The 17,526-nt window shown below is 40.5% G+C and overlaps 1 protein-coding gene across 4 annotated transcripts in view; it reads right to left on the bottom strand.

The window, feature by feature from the left end:
• Window positions 1-17,526, bottom strand: part of grb10b (growth factor receptor-bound protein 10b) — a 63,347-nt gene that overhangs the window by 4,959 nt on the left and 40,862 nt on the right. For 2 of the 4 annotated variants that reach the window (XM_019271696.2, XM_010750489.3), the window contains exons 6-14: window positions 8,681-8,837; window positions 4,249-4,364; window positions 3,696-3,770; window positions 1,930-2,067; window positions 1,525-1,635; window positions 1,263-1,361; window positions 1,020-1,097; window positions 597-713; window positions 72-138 (exon numbers count right to left, since the gene is read on the bottom strand). In XM_019271696.2, coding sequence (XP_019127241.1) covers window positions 72-138; window positions 597-713; window positions 1,020-1,097; window positions 1,263-1,361; window positions 1,525-1,635; window positions 1,930-2,067; window positions 3,696-3,770; window positions 4,249-4,364; window positions 8,681-8,837 — 958 coding nt within the window. Of the gene's footprint in view, window positions 1-71; window positions 139-596; window positions 714-1,019; window positions 1,098-1,262; window positions 1,362-1,524; window positions 1,636-1,929; window positions 2,068-3,695; window positions 3,771-4,248; window positions 4,365-8,680; window positions 8,838-10,472; window positions 11,083-17,526 lie in introns of those variants that run through there. The other 2 variants (XM_019271697.2, XM_010750490.3) reach the window with 2 other exon arrangements.

Genomic DNA, 17,526 nt, shown 5'->3' with positions numbered 1-17,526 from the left:
AAAAAAAAAAAAGCAGAGAAGAAGTTAATGATCTGAACGGTTTTGTTGATCCTGGATATCTTTGCATTTACCTGAGCTTAGTGAGGAGTGGTGCAATGGACTGTGGGAGCCTAATATGTTCATTCGTTGATTCCTCTTCTGAGAGAGATGCCACATAAAGACAAAACAACAGGGATTAGTTCATGATCTGGTATGCATGACATATTTATGGAGGGTACATTACTGTATTTGGACACATTTTTTAACAGTTAAACAGTTAAAAGTCTTTACTATAATGGAAAATTTAACAGTTAAACAGTTAAAAGTCTTTACTATAATGGAAAATTATTTTTTAAATATAAATGAGGGAGTGAGGAAATGACTGGATTACAATGACTTAATTATTATGACACTCATATTTTTGCAGATGTCCCATAGCAATATCGGCTTTATGAACAGATATACAACTTTTGTCAACTCAAAATAACTTCAAAAACAACACTTACAACCAGAGGAACATTTACTCTGTGAACATTGAAGCAAAATAAATAGCGCCATCTGTAGAGATCTTTAGCATTGTTGACAGAGTTAACAGAAAAACTGAAGTTTTGTCTCACCCTCCACGCATGTCCCTCCTCCATGGCAGCGCTCTGAGCTTCCACAGGGTTGTCAATCACCCTGCCTATCCTCCCTGAGAAATCCATTGCCACAAGGGAGTTCTCAGATACACTCCGCTAGGGGGAGACAGAGATACATGTCAGGAAAAATGTCAACACAAAAATGACAACACAAGTGACCAGGCTGTAGACAAAAAGTAGACAAAGGCAATGCAATAAAAAGTGGGGTGGCACAGGTAAGCATTTTGATGAACGTCACTGAACTTGTCAGTCTAGTTTGTCAGCAGTTTGTGGTGCATACATTACAATAGTATTCGGCACAATCAATGTTTTGCTAATGTCAAAGATTTGGGGATTTTTCAAAGCAATGTTACGCTGAAATAGTTCAGATTCAGTGGTGTACAGGTTTTAAGGTGAACTTACCACAGGTGCTGAGAAGTGTGAAAGTAAGGTTTTTCTTTGTTGTGGAATCTTATAATTCTGGTACAATACAATCCCATACTGTAAAGAAAAAGAACACAATGATCAAGTCAAGTTCTCATCCCTGTCCAGAAGTTATGACCAAAGTTTGGAAGCTGTGCTATGGTGTATACACTATGATGTCAACTGAAGAAAGAAAAAGAAAAACACCACAAAAATATAGAATTTTGACTGTGATGGTGTTACCTTAAAGAGTCGAAAGGCAGTCATCCAACAGGTCCTGCCCTGTTCGTCCTCGGCACACAGCATCCTTAACTCCTTCAACTCTCCTCGACCTTTATTGGGCTGCAAATTAAACATTTTCAGGATCAGAACAGATATAATCATCATCATCACTGATAGAATTAACTCAGCTGGTAAGGATAGCAAAAAAATAAAAAGCTTCAATATTTCTAACATATACAACTTAAAAATAAGCTTCCTCTCCCATCTGTCATCTGAGACTCACTTTGATACAGAACTCATAGTCTGTGGGTGCACCATGCTGCTTTTTGCCTGTGATGACAGTGAAGACGTTGCTGTCTTCAAGGTCTGCTAGTAACTGTAGATGTCTGGGCTCCTGGAGACAGAAATAATTAATAAGTCAGAACATCACAGAGAGACACAGCCTGGAGGTATACTGACAGACGGAGACATATGCAAAGAGACCACCATTAATGAAAGGCTGATTCTTTGAAGTTAATTATGTTTAATCTTGAATATTTACTGTGTCATTAAATGCTAATGTAGTATGCATATGAATTCTCTAATGATGAATAATGACTGTAATCACAAAGTTAAAAAAATAATTACATGTTAGAAAAACTACAATGAAATATATTCTGTCCCTTGAAGATGACTGAGTTGCCATTACCTTTGAAGTTCCTTTTGTAGAGCAGTAGAGTCCTGAGCGCCGCAGGAACATGTAAACTTTCTTCCACGACTTCCTACCCACCTCCTTCACATACAGATACCCTTGGATCTCTGGACAACTACTAGTCGCTAGGAAGTTCTGAAAGAGGGGGAGGGAAAGACAAGGAGCAGAGGATCAGCACAGAAGCATTTGGATTTATTCACTCTATAATGTCTTCCATCAAGGAGCCTCAGGAGGGAAACGCTGGATCACAGTTGAAGCTTATAAACTCTCTGTCACCGTCACAGCCTGATACTGAAACCATCTATAGCGGCATCACAGATGGGAGGTGATTGTTTGTGTCAAAGAACATAGTGTCATCTGGGCTTCTTGCATCAACGCATGACAGCTGATTGTTGAGATGGGTGGCAGCTTGAATTCTTACACACCACGGTTGCAACCCCGATAAGGCCAGACAGAAAAATCAACGGGTGTAGAAGACTGAAACAATCTGACAGGATCTTGACATTGTCATGTGTATATACTGTATATGCTGTTCATAGGGGTTGTTCATGTTCAAGAACATGTACCTTATATACACAAAAATAAAACAAAATAAAAAAAGTGTCATGTTATGCAATGTGCCTGTCAAGGCAATACAGTACATACATTGGATCAACATACAGTGCATTCCTTTTGGGATCCCTTAAAGCCTAAATTGTCTTGTGGCTGTCTGAAGTTTTTGGAGTTTGAGGTTTCCATGTTTCACAAAAATATCACACCATGAAGTGGCAGGTTAAGTTATTAGAGCTGATTTGGAATCTGTGGCTTGCGGCTGGAAGGTAAACTGTTCCAGAGGACTCTGCAATATTTAAAGCACATGTTTCCCAGTGTTTTGGAAACATCCTACAATCGGCCTCATGCATGAGCATTTTCCGACATTTGCGGAACGCTGGTTCACACGCGACGTTCATTCAAAAGGCTTTTTTTTTCAGACGCTACACCTTGCTGCTTTTCATCAACAGATGCTTGCATGCAGAATGGAAAATATGTCCAACACCTGGTTGAGCTCAGGTCAGAAACCGTCTCGGTTTGGACAGCACTCTGATTGAGTGCAAAGATCTTGTGTTTAGAATAAGTCAAACACTGGGGATTCCTGACACAACTCAGGCGCACTACATTCCCATTCACTCACTGACTCCTCTATGTAGAGCATAGCAGAGCATAACGTCTGTAAGATCAGCAGGGGAGTTAAAAGCTTTTTGTGAGTGGTAAGAGTGAAGGGATGGATTCCACTGGTGGTTCTGTCTCTGACAGCTCCATTACTTGATACAGGAGAGAGCCAGACCCTCCATCCATTAAGACCAGAGCTCATCAAAATCCCAAGAATCTTTTTGTCTAGTCTCCTCTTAGACTTCCTTTCTTCATATCTTTTGTGAAATCAGTGTGTGGCCCGTGAGTAGTCTGTGAGGCAGATAAGTGGCATGACACGTAAACATACAGTAGGCAGGTGAGGAACTGTATGTTCTATTTCTACACGCCTAATTCCATCCGTCACAAGTGTCAGGCCTGTGGTGCGTGCGCCGAGACAGTCATGTGTCAACAGGGGATCAACAGTAGTTATTACTGCACGCTCTGACGAGACACACTGTCTAAGGGTCAGAGGTGAGGTATGTCAGCTTGATTGTACACTTTGTAGCAGGTGCTGACTCTGAGGTAAATTAAGCCGCGAGGGGAATGAGAGACAGACACGGAGAGAAACGTGTGCGTGTGTGTGCTGTATGTACCTGAAGGAGCTGAGATGGTGGAATTGTACGACTGGTTTCCTGGCACCATGCAACCATGTGCTCCGGGAAAAATGTCTGGTGGAAGAAGAGGAGGTGGAGAGAGGCAGACAGACAGGGAATATCAGCCACTGTGACAATAATTATGGGGTAGGAATTTGTGACAGAAAAAGAAATGTCATGCAAATCTCATTAGCACGGTCATCTGTCATAATATTTTGCAAGAATACAAAACGAAGAGAGACACTTTGTCGAAGAACATGTCTTTAATTTAATCTCTGAGGCGAGTGGCCACTAATTACAACCATAAACTCTTTCCTTGTATGTCTCTTTTTATTTGCCTCTAAGTACTAGAAACGACATAGTGCAATACTGCCATATGTCGTTTATGTCAAATTAGCTGAGAAAAAACATGCAGATACAAAATCCACAAGGAGTTTTGCTGCAGGTGTATTTCTTACAGGCTGTATGTCATATATGTCATATATATCATGTCAACAAATGGACACCAGGAGTAACATGGCATGTTAAGAAACGTTTATGTAAAAGCAATTACCAGTGGGTTTCTGAAGAATTCATATTTGGCATAGTTCTTCCTAAAGAGGAATCTACTGTCGCTGTTCATAGAGGCCTGGACCTGAACCACCAGCTCATGGTCTTCTAGACATCGCTCTGAAATGATACATATGGAGAGAGAAACAATAATTAACAACAGAAATTATTATTATTATTATTGAATTTTTTTTTCTCATGTAAGTTCATTTTGCCAGAGGAGTGAATAGAATCACACACACTGGAAATCTCTAATAGCCTGTGCCAAGGGAAAGCTCTGTCATCAGTGTTTCTTGTAAGTCAGAAACCAAAAGTCTAGAAAAACATTCAAAGGAAACTGAAGGAAAAAGTACATGTACTCTATTTCAACAAGTAATACAGTCGTTTTTTAATAATCTTATGTTCCTAAAACAACTAAAACAAACATTTGAAACAACTGCATTCTTCTGTGTTGTTTAAAATCTGGCCATGTCGAGTCATATGTTTGTTCCAAGTATAGCTCAGCCATCAGAATGTATTTTTACCCTCTCTTATCCAGGATAAGTCCTCTAAGCACCAATTCTCATTTGACAATGACACCTTGCTCACACTCAGAAACATACACACATTCGCAGCTTGAAACTGCCGACTTCAACTAAACCTCAACACAGGTTTAAAGGATGTATTTAGGTAGCAGTGAATTCAAGATTAAAAAATAAAAAAAAAGTGCTGAATGGTACTAAATGCTTAAAAAAGATCCCGGGTTTCATTTGACCTCTTCAGTGGAGAAATGTGGACTGGTTTCATTGGATTTTGTTCATCAAATGAGCTGTGACTGATATCAGACTAAGGCCTTTCTCTTTCAATGAAGATAAAAGAGGCTGTGATTCAACTAAAACAGTCTCCTTGTATGGATGTGGTCAGAGGTCCTGGTGATTTATATCCTCTGACTGCGATGCTCAAACAAGTCATGACTCAGTCAATTCCAACAGCCTTACAAGTTCCCGCTATCATGTCTTTAATAAAATACATTCCTCTTTCCCTGGTGGATTTAATTAAAATCAAAGTCAAAGTTTGCAGTTTGCAATATTTGGTCTCTTTTTTGATGTGAAATCGAGAAGTTCAGAGAAACCTGAATGTACAGCTCTATCTTAGGTCATCATCTCATTTTGTGTGTCCCCTCTTAATCCTCTCTGTCACAATTAGTCCACCGCTGTCACGACTCTTCTTTTTCTTTCTGTTTCCTCTTGTTGCCTGTCTGATGAGTCACTCATGTTCGTGACAATGACTCACCCTGGCAACACTACCTCACTGTCCCTGAGTTGTTAACCTTTTAGGGGTGACAAGTAGAGGTCAGTGTTACTTATCTCAAAGGACCATTTCATCTCATTCAGCAGTGTACCAAGAGTGGGCAGCCATGGACGGGAATAGGCCTCTCTATTCAAACACACTATTGTCCCATTGTCTCTGAAACTTCTATTCCCGGCAACCACCCAACCACATGTGGACACATGAAGTATCACGACATACATGTGCAGTGCAGACGAGCTCATGAGCACGTACGAGCAGCAGAGCGTTCTTTCAAGTGCTGCCTCATCTCTGCTAAAAATGTCTACACTAAAAATGTTAAAAATATTCTTCAAAGTATTAATTAAGTGGCTTTTAGCAAACATATATTAATATATTAAACATATATTTTGGCACTGGAAAGACATTTAACTCTCTCTAGACCTGTATGTATGTATCGTTCAAACTCACTGCATGGATTGCAGAGACGTTTCTGTTTTTCTGGTTGCTCAGTCAACATACAATACATACACACAAAAAACACACCGTACTAAAACATATTTGTCAACCGTAGGGACTGTCTGGCAACCAGACAACTAACAGAGCTCCAAACAAGCCAAATCATCATCTGAATTATTATTGTAATGTATATATACACAATGCATGACAAATAGCACAAAATAGATTTCATGTGTGATTATGATACATTTTCGGGGAAGGTTTTTATATTATTTTGTCATATAAATCCACATATGCACACATCTACACACACATACACACATTCAGTCCGACCGGTTCTGTAGCGGTAAATGCATAACCCTTCAATTTGAACAATCAGCACACTGCTGCTTCATTACATCTCATTTACTGAAACTCCTAAACATAAAATACGATAAGTAGTTATTCCAGACCTGAAAAGAATACGGTTGCAATACAGGTGCGCCAGAATAGAAGAAGGGCTATAATAGAATAGAGTTACTCAGAGCCAAGAGTGATGTCATTTACAACAAGCCAACCTAACTGTATTTGGCAGCATCGTGTTGGCAGCACTGATGAGAAATGTAATCAGATCATGATGGATGGTAAAATATTAGGTTAGAACTTCGGGACCTGTACTTTAAATAATGTAATATATTACCTAAAAGTCTGCTTACATGGCAGCATAACAACATGTGTGCACGTAAGGCTAAATTCTGGCAAAACATAAAAATATATTTATTTACACAAGTTATCGGTTGAAACAACAGAGATGAAGTGTTTTTACATATGTTTTTCCACCATGTCTTTTTCTACAGTATGTTTCACCAGCAGGCACACAGCTCTATATAAAACTACACCCCCTTCTCTCCCACATCTGTTAAACTGTACAGACATGAGCACAGAGCACAGGCTCAACTTGTCTTCCATAAGTGCTTTATAATCGCCCTCTCCTCAAGGGAAGGTTGGGTTTTCTAACGTTCAGCCAGCCACAGCTTTCCAAACTTACTGTTATGCTGCCAAGTCTAACACAAAATCAGGCTGACAGTAAGCTCTTCCTTCTTAATACAACAAGTTCAAATCCCTCCTCTTTCTCAAACACCTCAAGCAATGTTTACTCCAAAATCTATGAAGAATGGATTGTGTAATGCGCTACTTATCCAACTGCTAATGACCGGACAACGAAAATGCAACACTTATATCTGTTATATCAAACTTAATATTCTACATCCTACTCCTCAGTTCTAAACACGTCCACACATCATTTCTGACCTTTTACATCACACGCCTCAGTCTGATGCAGTGAGGGTTTCTATTTTCAAGAGAGTGGTGTCGATGTTATCGCCCCTCCAGGTCTAAAGAACCTTTAACATGAAAGATAGCCTTTTAAACTCTCCATCAATCATCTCCATCAGCCCTCTGCTGTGTCATTTATAGTACTTGATCAATAACATTACACTGTCTCTGGTACTGAGAGAAGCACAAGTCGGCAAAGGTTTGGTTACAGTGTTCATCAGTTACATCGCTACATCCTCCTAATCCATAACCTTCAATGATCACATTCTCTTCCTTTACCTCCTCATTTGCTGTCTTTCCACTCTGAGCACTTTGTGTAATCCCCCTTCTGTGACAATAAAAAAACACAATATAATCTTCTGCACGGCAGTTATTCTTAAAAAGTAGCTCAGGACCCAGAATAATCTGTCCTGGATCTTTGTTGAGGATCTTTTCTTTTTTAAATCTGGAGTCTCAAAAAGACCTGATTCCAAACAGTCTTGGAACCTTAAATGAGTCTGCCCTAAGTTAAAAATATCAGTGACGGATGTCAAATAGCATATATAACACTCTATGTTGCTTCCACTGCCCTCCACATAAACCATATGTTTTTCTCTCAACCACCCACACCATATTAAATTACTCTGTAATGGTCTAAAAAGTCTTAACTGGGCTGTAACATTTATCAGTTGCTGTGCTCTCTACCAAGTATTAGTAAGCTTCAATAAGGTCTCCATTAACAGTTAATCTTCTGTTTACTTGAAAGAAGGATAACTTTAGGGAGCCCTGATCTCAAACATACAACACTTTTTATTCTCCTTACAGTGCACCACACACTGGATCACGATCTTCATCAGCTCCAAATGGCTGATGATTTTATCTCAACACAATTCAATCCATCCAATTTTGTGATGATGAGATTTAGGATTATTCATCAGCTTGTAAGTAATTTTCTTAACGTGCAATTGTCTCCTCACTGCTGACTCAGAAGATCATTTGTCTGGCAATGCTAAAGCAACTGTGACCTCATGTGCAATGCATTTTCTATTTCATATTTTTTTAAATGAGATAACAACTAAACCCTGCCAGTGGTACTGCACTGCTACAGCAACCTTTTACACAGCCAGTGTGCTGAACTTGGTTAGATTATAATATGCACATGCACTCATGCGTGAATACATGGCTGCGTGAGAATATGTGCCTGAACTGTCTGTCTGCCCAAGAATGCGGGCATGTGTGCATGCATGCATGCATACAAGTGGCTGCACCTGTGTATGCAAGTGACTGTTTTGCATGTCTCAGCCCACCCAAAAGTTAATGAGTTTCTGAGTGGGTATGTGTGAATCTCTTCATGTGTGTTCATGTGTGCTGTTTTGTGTACAACGGTGTTTCTGGACCTGCAGGGCTCTGCATCTTACCTAGTCCTAGCAACGGGTGGTGTTCAACAAGTGCCCAACTGTTGTCGTCCACACAATGGCTTTTATAAACCAGGAGCTGGCACAGATCTCTGGCTGTCATGTCAGCTGGGATCTCCACCACTTTGCCCATACCGTCTTCACTGAAGATCTTCACAATCTGCGGGGAGAAAATAGATTTGAGTTCAGTTATAATAACTAGAGATCATTTGAAGTTTGATAAACATGGATTAAATAAAGAAGACTGAAAAGACAAAAAAAAAACACTTCTAATAAACCAGTTCTAATTGCGTCTTTGATTATCAAATTAAGCAAAAGATTGTTGGACCTATCCTTTGTGAAGGATAATTTTAGAATAAAATAGAAGTCTGAATATGAATTTTTTATGCTAACCCCACAGGGAACACAACGTTGTGATAGTCATTTAACACAAACCATTTTTCAAAACTCAGCCTAATAGGTGGGTGAAGCCAGCAATTTTCTTCAAACACTAGCACAGTATTTATCATATAGCACCCCATACACTAAAGCATACACAGGTCTGTAATTATAGCACACAATAGAAAAGAACAGACATTCAAGACTATGTAGCAATTGTGGTGTTAGAAATCACAGACAAGCATTTCTTATAGCAACTTGTTGGTGTAATATAGAAGCAAATATACTGTAGTGTATAACAAGCATCTGCTCTTGTGAACACAAAGCGGGAGTGCCTACACCAAATGGGTTCACTGTACTGTAGCTTAAGGGGAAGTAAACATGGTGTTTTCAATTATAGCTTATCAGTAAAATGTATGCAAGTATCCAGAGATAAGTCATGTCCATTGGATATGCTTCAAGCTCAACTTCATGAACACCAGTCTTGCATAACTTAATATGTTTAATTTGAGCCAGTAATAAGACTATGGACATATTATATTTCAGCATGAATGTGTTTTTTGTTGAATAATTTATGATCATTTGGTCAAACCATGAATAACACCTGTTTTAATTTTGTTTCCGTTATTAATACTGACACAAACAGGTACTCAAACACACATTAAGCTTCTATAATATCCAATACAATGTGTATATTGTATAAAAACGCCAGGCTCTAACAAGGTAAAACTCCATTTTAACATTTTGTTAGAAGTAAGAAACATCCATTTACATCCAAATGTTCTTGTATATCAGTATGCTTTCCCTTGTTAGAGATCAACTAAAAAAAATCATAAATTGACTTCCTCTATGTGTCCACAGATTGGCTTTTTTTAAGAGAAAGCATGCAGTCACATTCACAGGATACACATGTAATGGCCCACAGAGAAAACTAGAGCAGCCTACTTAACCTGCAGAGGAATCCAGCCTTGTTAGCCTACACAGGAATCCAGCCTACTGCACTAAGCCTACACATGTCATGTATGCACACTTCCCACATAATATATCATGACAAAGAAATTCTGTTCTCGTCTTGAGCAAAGATACAGCTTAACGCATCACAGTTTGCACAAACCAGGCCTGAGGGGCTCTATCCATCCAAAACGCTTAAGACGAAAAAGCAAGACAGCCTCAATCATTCAAAGCCACTGACGTTTTTAACTCTTTTATTTTTTCCTCCTTACTGCTCTGCCCACATCTTGAAAAAGACAAATTGTCTTCAGTCTTTGAGGCATTCACACATTCCATGTCTCGCCTCAGGATGAGTAAAGCCGTACTTCAAAGAGGAATGGTCTTAAAAATGGAAAAAGAGAAGAAGGCAAGGAGAGGCAGAGACACAGAGGGAGATATAAGACATAAGACAAGAAAGCGGTCTTACCTCCACGGCCCGCAATAGGCAGCAGTCCGGGGAACACGAAGGCATTTTTTGGAGTGAGCCTGGCTCCCCACACACTCATACGAACACACACACACACACACACTAACTCACACACAGTCACTAAGAGAGAAATCCTTGCTCTTCTGTCGCCCTGTCTCCTCCAGGGAGAAAGATACAAAATTGAATGCCGACAGTTGACAGTTGTGCTACCTGTCACATAGCCTGGAGACTAGTCCTTCAGTCTATCTAGGCCACCAGCTCTGTCTTTAAAAAAAAAAAAAAAACTGTCTATGTGACCTGAAGCTTGTGTCTGTACAGCTCACAGGACAGAGACACAGAGACAGTCAGTAATCGGATGGCAGCAGGTACAGTACAGTTCTTCCAGTGCCGGTTGAGTCTGACAACTATCTTTCTTTCGCTCCCTCCCTCTCCCTCTCTCTCTCTCTCTCTCTCTCTCTCTTTCTCTCTCCCCCTCACAAAAGGGTTACAGCCTCAGCTCCGGGCTCCGAGGCACAGTGAATCAAACCACACGCTCACCAACCAATCATAAGGCTGCAGCAGGCTGATGTAATCATTCCCACACAGACCCAGGCAAACACACACACACACACACACACACACACACACACACACACACAGTCCAGTAGACACACAGACGCACAGTCATGCACAGACACAGCCAGCTTCTTCAGAACTCTTGCAAGCTCCCTGCTTCAGTTTCTTTTCAGAGCCTGAAGTGAGAGGGCTCATTTGAGAAGGGTGTGGGGCAGTGAGGAGGAGGAGGAGGAGGAGGTGGAGGAGGAGCAGGAAGAGGAAGAGAGGATAAAGGAAGGAGTAAAAAAGTCTTTCTTGCCTCTAAAATGTTCAGAAGTTTTCAAGTGAAGGCTTGTTTGCTTGTGTGTGTTTTTCTCTTCTCTATTGCCTCTCCTTTCCTCTCCCTCCCTGTGGCTTAACTTTGAACTCCCCAGTCAGATCTCTCTGCCTCTCACAGCAGTAACAAGACTCATTACAGAGCAAATGAAATGAAACAAACTTGGAGCATTACTTGGGCACTCCGACCTTCTCCTCCTCCTCCTCTGGTGGCTTGCTTTGTCCTAACATTCTCACTCTCTCTCTACAAGAACAAAAAAAAAAAAAAAACCTGGAGACTTTTGCACACACATGTACACACTCACACAGACCACCACCACCCTCTGCCTTTTAACTCCGATATTTAATACACCATCAGACAGACAAAAGCCTTGACACACCCCGTCTGGGAAAGGCGAGGACAGCCTTACGTTGTCCTTGAAGCAACTGAAGTGTGTGTGTGTGTGTGTGTGTGTGTGTGTGTGTGTGTGTGGGTGAGGTGTGATCCAGGAATAATCACAGTTCCACAGAAGGAAGGAGGAAATAGTGGTAAAAGTGGTAACCGTCAAAGAGATACAACTTAATTTACTAGCGGGAAACTTTTGGAGAAGGAAACGGGGGGAGCTTGTGGCTGGGGGAGGGGGCAGAGAGTGAAAGAGAAACGTTGGGTGAATGACTGCACATGCACACAGGCACGTATGTGGGTGTGTGTGTGTGTGTGTGTGTGGGATAGGGAGAAACAGGAGACAGACATGAGAAGTGAAGGGAAAAAGAGTGAGAAGCAGAGGGAAGTGAGAGAGAGAGACAGACTGTGTAGTGACACACTGCAGCAGAATGTGTAGTATGAATGCTTCCTACTGTTAACTACATATCTAGCCGACACAGCTGTCTTTCCCACCCACCCCCTCCCTGCTACTACGCTCAAACACTCACGCAGACCAAGACACACACCCTCATCTACGTCACAGTTAATCAGCCAGAGGGGAAAGCCCCAAGAAGGTTGCACACATGTTGCAATACAGGTTTTTGCCAACAGTGTTGTAATAATCGGAGTTGTTGGCTCATCGGTCCATTATGATCAGATCATTTGAAATTCGTTGGAAAGTTTTGGATGTGTGATGTACTTTTTTCCATGGTTTGAACATTTAGAATACTGGATTGATAATCCAGTGATAGTTTTTGTCATAATAATTTCAGACAGGAACAAAGAATGAGGAAAACCTCAAGGTTAAACATGACTTTCTATTCAACATAATAACTACAGGATTATCCTAATCCAAGGGTTTGTTCTGCCACAACTGAGAGTCAAGCCTTGTCACTCTAAAATTAAGTTCCAAGCCCTAAATGATTGTTCAACTCATGAACAATACGTGTTATTAACCGGCTTTATTGTCAGTTTATGAGGTAGACACCCAGCAAGATTCACACTCAGTATAACAATTGCTGATGGCATAAAGGTGAAAGCACTCACCAAACCGTACAGAGGTTCATTTTTATGGGCAGCACTTATAGCTTGGTTGTGCCCTCCACTGAAGTCAACCAGTTCAGTGTGGCAGTGTTTGCAGGTGGGAGGCCAGTGAAGGATCCTGATCCTGTGACTGCATTAGCAACTGGTTAGTCAGGGTGACACTGCATACAGCAATGGGATCTGGTGATGGCACATTTTCCGCTCAGAGTCACACCACTGAAGCAGGAACAAAAAAGTAAAGCACACTGAGAACTAACCATTCCAAATTTGAAGAAACCAAGAAAGTATAAAAATAAATATGGAGATTCTGAGGTACACAACACAACAATGTAAAAGCTACAATCCTATTTGATACACAGCATTAAAGTCCTTTTTAATTATATGGGGTTTAGTATGAAGTTGGTTTCTAACCTGGTTTTATGTGAACAGGGATAATCACACAGAGGTCAAATGCATTTTGATTACATCGTTATTATCCCATGTCAGATAATAAGATTTGTGTACAAAGGGGACATCATCATTTAAACAGTATGTGGGGATCTATTTACCTCTATCATGGCTCACAATCCAATACCACCGTGATATGAAATATACTGTATGAACATAATGCACAACACAAGAGCCATCACAAGTATGGTGTTAAGAAACCCGAGGAGGCTGGTGGAGAGCGATATCAGGACAAACATTCAGTAGCCTTCCTTGTCACATTATGAAGACCACCTTAATGATGTCTTTGACTATGACTGATTTTGACATGATGTCAACCAGCTGAGAGTGTGCGTGACTTCAAGGTTCAACCTGAATGAACGTGTAGCTCCATTGTCGTTGCCAGTCATCAGTCGACCAAATGAAGAATAATTTGAGATGTGGAAATCTTATCTCACAGTGTGCCAATACCATCAGACTGTCTCATGAGTGGAAAGAATGAGAAAGCAGACAGCAATGACAGCATAGTGACATGTTTCAACTGACCTACTCTACTTCTCGGTCTTCTTCTTAAAGGCGAAGAGTAGACAGGTGTATAAAAAAGGAGGTAGGCATCAGTGAAAGAGAAAGAAGGAAAGACAGAAAGAAAGAAAAGAAAAAGATTAGTCTTTATCTTTAAATGCTTTTAACTGTGTCCTCATTTAGACAGAGGAGCAGAGCAGAGTAGAGCCTCTCAACCTCTCTGATGAGTCAGGTCTGATAACTGCCCTGTGATGTAATCCCCCAGGGAGAGACTGAGAGCTTCAGGCAACACACAGACACACACACGCACACACACATTTACACACTCCATCAGACACACAGGCACCCAGATATGCTCACTTACACGTCTTTTGATACACATACACAGATCATTGCTAAGCAAATACATGTTATACATTTTATGTACATTAGTCTTTTGAGGATATGCATGTACACACACATAAAACTCTCAACGACAAGACAGAAACTACAGCAACGCAAATTGACAAAGCGAAAGTAAACTGCACTGTATGTGAATGTGCTTTGTGCAAAGTATGTACACAATCCTGTGTGTGCACGCCCCGCAGCTCACACGCATCCATCTCTTTGAGAATTGGCTGCCGGTCTATAAATAGTTCCATTGGTATTACGTACACATTACAAGCCATTACATCAGACAGGAGTTACTGTGGCAGATTACAATTCTGAAAGACTATTAGGCATACAAGCCTGCACACACATTAGGATCCATTACAAGTGGACAATGTTGTGAAGCAGGAGTGAACCTGGCTAACAGCTGTAAAGTGGAGAAGAATGTCCCAGCCAAAAAAACAAACAAACAAAAAAACAAAAAAAATTACAGTTGTTGCCAAAAATCTACATTTTTTAGACAGTGTCTAGTCACGCCAAATGTTCTAACAACAATCAAATTCAATCCTGATGTCAGCTCTCATCTCAACTCTTCCTGGAACATCGCAACAGGGAATTCTTTCCGATTAATACGCACAGGGACTTTCTTGCTCTGAACCGAGGCTTCAGGCTGTGTACAATTATGGCACACCCTATCCTTAACCACAGCCCTTAAACTGACCTTAACCGTCTATAACCTCAACATCTGACTGGCTAAGCTTGTTGGTAGCAGTATGCACAATTAATATCTGGAGCAAAAAATATTCGACAACTGTATTTTAGGAGCTCACACAGTATACTCAAGAATACTTATGACCAATTAATTGTAAATAATATAGTTTTTAGGATATAAAAGTAGAGAGAATGGAGTTTATGAAAAAATGCATTGCTGATTATTCCAACAGACCAGAAAAAGCAGCTATTATAATATTATTATAAGTTATTATTTCTTAGTGTGGAAACATTCCCAGTGGAGTTTGGGGTGGAAAATCTACCTAAAATTAACATTTCTTAGTCTGATCTTTTTTAAGGGTAAAAGCCAATGTAACATTGCCAGGACACAGTTATATGTGCTTGTCCTCTTTATACAAACATATGAGGTGCTGTCATTTATTAGGTCATCAGTCTTGCAGGGACAAACTTTAACTATATCCGCTTTGTTACTGTCTTAAGGTAAACTATACTACTTTATGCGTTGCCAAAAAAGAACTGTAGCCATTGATGAGCTGATTTGGTTCACATGACCCACCCCAATTTCACATTCCCATTAAGTATCCTCTACAAAGGCCCTCTGACTGTCATGTGGTGCTGTGTGTGGTCTGGGCTGCCCCTAGAAACTGACGTCCAGAAGATGAGATGGGGACACAAAAACCTGAATGGGCCTCAGACAATTGGCCGTACCCGCTCAGCGGCTGCAGGCAGCAGTAGTGGGAGGCACTAGCCAAGAAAACTGTGCTGACTCATGAGGAAGGGACAGTGAACTGTCGCTTGTCATCCAATTACTGCATCAAATTAAGACCCAAGACATAGAGGCCTATCAGGGCTCAGTGGAGCAAAAGAAAAGAGAAAGGGGGCAGAGGGAGGGAAGAAGGGAAAAGGAAGGAAGCAAGTGAGGGGAGAAGAAAGAGGGAGGGCAGTGTATATATAGAGATGTATAAGGAGAAACGTAGGAGGAAAAGACTCCCTGTGTACACTCACAATACAGAGTCATGTACAGTGGAAAGCTGCCATCTCTGCCACTGTGCAGCCATGCATCAGACCATACACTGTATACTGGGTAGTTAGTTAGCCCACAGAGCCTGCTCTCTTTGTGAATAATGAGTTTCAACACCCACTCAGCCTTGAAGGTTGGAAGATTTTGGAGCTGAGCTGGGTCGAATTTAATTAGCAATGCAGGTCAGGAAGTACAAATTTAGGTCAGAATTGTGGACAAGCCTGGAATCTGAAAGAGAAGTCAGGTAAAAAAGTTTATTTTTGGTTACTCTTGAATTTCCCCGGGATCAATAAAGTATCTGTCTATCTAATTTAATTTCAGTTCATGGACAAGAAAATATTTTGGGCTCAAACAAAGATAAAGAAAATGGCTGGGATATGTGCGACTAATGTAAAGTTCAGCAAGTACAAAAAGAAACTGCTCACCCAAAGCTACCAGAAAGCTCTTTCAGTTTTATTTTTACAGTTATGTTATTGACAGATAAGTAGGTCAAGACCCTAAACTGCATGGAGGGTACACAGGCAAAACATGTGGATTTTACTTGTCTATGCTACTATGAACATGCACAGTGTACAGCAACACACTTCCTTAAGGCCATACAGGGTTGAGATGATGCAAGAACAGTCTCTACTGTATCTAGTGAGGCTACCTGCTGGGAAACACCCTCCATTGAGCCAAATATTTTACCAACAGGCGTAAAAGTGGGAAAAAATGCTTAATTGTGTACTGGGGCTGATTGCCAGCCAACCCTGGTCCTTTCAGACCTCTGCTGATTTGGAGCCATTGTCCAATTAAAGCAGGAGGGCAGGAGGATGCAGCAATTGTGAATTGGCCAAAAAAGATGACATCATTGGTATGATTTTGTCAATACACTGTAAATGGTCCACTAGTTGGAAGGCAGGCGCTTATCTCAGGATAAGTTGAGAATACCAATCTACATGAGAGATGTAGTGCTAGTTCAATAATAATAATAATAATCATTCTGTGACTTAATTAAACTAAGATATCAAATAACAACATTACAGTATGAAAGGGAAACATCTAGAAGTCCTTGTGACCTATGTGTGTAAATGGAGCGTTATTGTCATCACAGACAACTACAAACATCATTTCCCATTCAGAGGAATCACAGCATGTTCAGTACAAACTGTCCCCAATAATGGGGAGATGTGTCTGGAGATGCCAAGATCACAGTGTCTTCTGTCTCTCTCTCTATCTCTCTCTACTGACACAAACCCCAATCGTAGCTCTATGAGTCAGGTCATCCTGTCTCTAAATTCATCTGAAGGGAGCCTTTAAGCAATAAAAAATGTTCTTCTTTGAACTTTGAAGACTGAAGGTATTTATTTATTATGTTTTTTTTTGTCTGTTTGCAATTGTTGTTTTTTTTTTTACTTAAAAAAGTTCCATCCTTGAGTATTCTATTAGGATTTGTGATGACAATGGTATAACCATTTCATAACTGTTCATAACAAAACTTTTATAGCACAAATGAATCAAATGAACACTGTTTTAGCAGATTTTCAATTCCTCATTTTCCACCTTCTGCTTATTCTACTTCTTTCTTCACTTATAGCAGCAGTAGCTCAGAAATGTGAGCTGTCCTACTTTCCCTGAGAGAGAGAGAGAGAGAGAGAGAGAGAGAGAGAGAGAGAGAGAGAGAGAGA

The sequence above is a fragment of the Larimichthys crocea genome, chromosome XIII (assembly GCF_000972845.2).
Source record: "Larimichthys crocea isolate SSNF chromosome XIII, L_crocea_2.0, whole genome shotgun sequence".
Classification (NCBI taxonomy): domain Eukaryota; kingdom Metazoa; phylum Chordata; class Actinopteri; family Sciaenidae; genus Larimichthys; species Larimichthys crocea.
This window is presented reverse-complemented; position numbering and strand designations above follow the sequence as displayed.